At 36.5% G+C, this 3,187-nt stretch overlaps 1 protein-coding gene across 1 annotated transcript; it reads left to right on the top strand.

Annotated features, from left to right (window-relative positions):
- The first annotated feature begins 1,320 nt into the window (after positions 1–1,320).
- Positions 1,321–2,972, top strand: LOC106757544 (probable receptor-like protein kinase At5g20050). Its single transcript, XM_014640213.2, has one exon. It carries the CDS (start codon positions 1,452–1,454, stop codon positions 2,829–2,831), a length of 1,380 nt encoding a protein of 459 aa, XP_014495699.2. The 5' UTR covers positions 1,321–1,451; the 3' UTR covers positions 2,832–2,972.
- The last annotated feature ends 215 nt before the right edge of the window (positions 2,973–3,187 follow it).

Raw genomic sequence — 3,187 nt, 5'->3', positions numbered from 1 at the left:
GAAAGTGTCCGAAAGTGCTGGCGAGATTCAAGGACATGTTAGCGACAGTTACGCTTAGTGAGCGAACTTCGCGAGATTGTGGGCTAGTGGGCGTAGGTGGTTAGGGCCCATAACTTGTATTCAACGTCTATAAATATAAGGGTAAGCAGTCAGGTAAAGGGATCGGAATTTATTCATTCTTACCTTGATATTAATGTGACTCTGCTGACTTGAGCGTCGGAGTGCTAACTTGCAGGTCACAACCGTTTAGGCGTAAGAGTGAGATTATCTGAAGCGTTTTGTCAAGACAGTTCCACTCGCGTTCGGTCTTGAATCCTTCACCGAAACAACAGGTAAAGTAAATAGATAGTTGATTACATTTATTAACATTTAAGACTTAACAATTATAACTTATACGAGCTCCCGAGTGCTTTAATTTGATCGTGTAAATGAAAGAAATACAAATAACCAGAACTCAAGAGAACCAAGAAACGATGCAAAGACAACTTGAAATTGTGAAGGTGTACCCATGCTTCTCGACCCTGCGTATCAGAATAATATGTATCTATTTAACGATTTTATTATTAATTAGGTAGAAAATAGTATTATATTTTCAAAATTTTAAAAAATAGTTGAACTTTTCTTAGTGAGATTAAATAAAACAAAATCAATACATAATAGAGTTAAAATTAAATAAACATATATAGAATTTTTGATAGATAATGTGACTAAACCGGCCGAACTTCCTTTCCAATCAATAGTAGTTTGGAATTGAACAGTAAGCGGAATTAACTCCAAAATTTGTCTGTTTTTCTGAGTATTATTTATAAGGAAAATGATATTTTAACACCAATTTTTGACACTATTTTGACACTGTACATGTGTTAAAATGTGGTTAAATGATTTTAAATTAAAAAAAGTTGAGACAAGAATATATTTGAAAAGAAAAACCATAGTTTTTTTTTTTAATTTCAAATCGTCCAATCACATTTTAACACGTGTACAGTGTCAAAATGGTGTAAAAAAAATGGGGTTAAAATATTATTTTTCTATTTATAAATCAAACCAATTTAATTACATAAATTTAAAATTTTCAATTAATGAAAATAATTAACAACGTTGAGCTACGTAAATTATTGGAGATTATTATAATGTGGAACTACCAAACAAACAAATTCTTTTTTGACGTAAATTACATCTGCAAGGGACTTATTTGCCCTTAAAGCAAGTGAGACAGCAATGAACTTCAATATCTTGATTGATTCTAATCTATTTGAATACTTTATAACCTACCCAATATTTTAAGTTTTGGCTACTTTGAAGATGGAAATGGTCACCCTTTGCCTTCTCTTTCGTAAACCATTCCAAAGAAAGAAAAAAAATATATTTTTTCTGCACTCACAAGCAAAACTGCTGAGCGAATCAACAACCGGGTTCTCAGATTCCGAAGGTGGAAAAACATTGAGGTTGTTATGTTATGCTTCCTTAGTGAAGTTTTGATGGACGAAAGGAGACTGAATATAATCTCTGCTATATCAGTGATTGCACTGGTTATTCTCATAATTGTTGCTCGTGTCACGTTGAAGCTCTCAAAGGGCTTCTTCCTTATATTTGGTGCCGGTGTTGCTGTTATTGTTGCAGTCTTTGCTTATGTTCTCATCAGCATAAGGTTCAACCGCAGGAGGAGACTATTGGAGTCACAGTTGAAATCTGAAGGCCGAGAACTTCGCATGGAGTACAGTTTCTTGAAGAAAATTGCCGGCGTTCCCATTAAGTTCAGATACAAGGAGCTTGAGGAAGCCACAGATGGGTTTCAGGCACTGATTGGAAGAGGTGCTTCTGCTTCAGTTTTCAAAGGTATTCTCAATGATGGCACTTCGGTTGCCGTGAAACGAATCGATGGAGAGGAAAGAGGGGAGAAGGAGTTCAGATCAGAGGTTGCAGCAATAGCTAGTGTGCACCATGTGAACCTGGTGAGGTTGTTGGGCTACTGTAATGCTCCGACAGCACCTAGGTACCTTGTTTATGAATATGTCTCAAATGGGTCTTTGGACTGTTGGATTTTTCCCAAAAGGTTATCTCAGAGGCGCCTTGGTGGGTGCTTGCCGTGGAATTTAAGGTACAAAGTTGCCATTGATGTTGCGAAGGGACTTGCTTATCTTCACCATGATTGCAGGTCAAAGATCTTGCACCTTGACGTAAAGCCAGAAAATATACTGTTGGACGAGAATTATAGAGCAGTTGTTTCAGATTTTGGTTTGGCAAAGCTTGTTGGCAAGGATGAAAGCCAAAAGGTTGTGTCTGCCATTAGAGGAACAAGAGGGTACTTGGCACCTGAGTGGCTCTTAGAGCAAGGTATTTCGGATAAGACAGACATATATAGTTATGGGATGGTTCTTTTAGAGATTATTGGAGGCAGAAAAAACGTTTGCTTCGTGGATGATGTAAAGTCGAAGTCCAAAAGAAAATGCCGGTACTTTCCTAAGATTGTGAATGAGAAAGTGAGGGAAGGTAAAGTCATGGAAATTGTTGATCCTAGGTTGTTGGAAGGTGGAGGTGTTGATGAGAAGCAGGTAAAGACACTGGTTTATGTTGCTTTGTGGTGTGTGCAAGAGAAGCCAAGATCAAGGCCTAGCATGGCCCAAGTTGTTGATATGCTTGAAGGGCGTGTGAGGGTAGAACTTCCACCTGATACCAGAATGGTTCTTGTTGATTTTCTGTGTGTGGATGACAGTGCAACAGATAGCAGTAGCTTGCAAAGGTTGGACTTCATGTCGAATCCAAGAATACAAAGCGATGTGGAGTGTTCATCTACCTACTCCCATGCTACCACTGTTTTGTCTGGAAGATAGATACCTTAGCTACTCAATTTGGAAAAAAGGATGATGTTTTTATTTTTATGATTTCAGTAATGTTTCTACAAAAAATTTTCATGAAATTTCATTGCAGTGTTGGTTTTTTGTCTTTATCAATCATGTATCTTATAGTTTATATTTCTCCTGTTACTGTAAATAGTATTATGAGAGTTTTAAGGAAGAATAGCATTGCTGTTTTTAGAACTTATTTGATTATCCTTCCTTTATTGGTTGTATGATTAACTACTTGTTTCTTTACAATGTGAATTTGAACTATAGTTCCTAAACTTGTTTAAATTATATCACTTGATCATTTCTTTGTATTTGGTGGATCTTCAAACATGTACAGAAAA

This window comes from Vigna radiata, chromosome 3 (genome assembly GCF_000741045.1).
Source record: "Vigna radiata var. radiata cultivar VC1973A chromosome 3, Vradiata_ver6, whole genome shotgun sequence".
In the NCBI taxonomy this organism is placed as follows: domain Eukaryota; kingdom Viridiplantae; phylum Streptophyta; class Magnoliopsida; order Fabales; family Fabaceae; genus Vigna; species Vigna radiata.
This window is presented reverse-complemented; position numbering and strand designations above follow the sequence as displayed.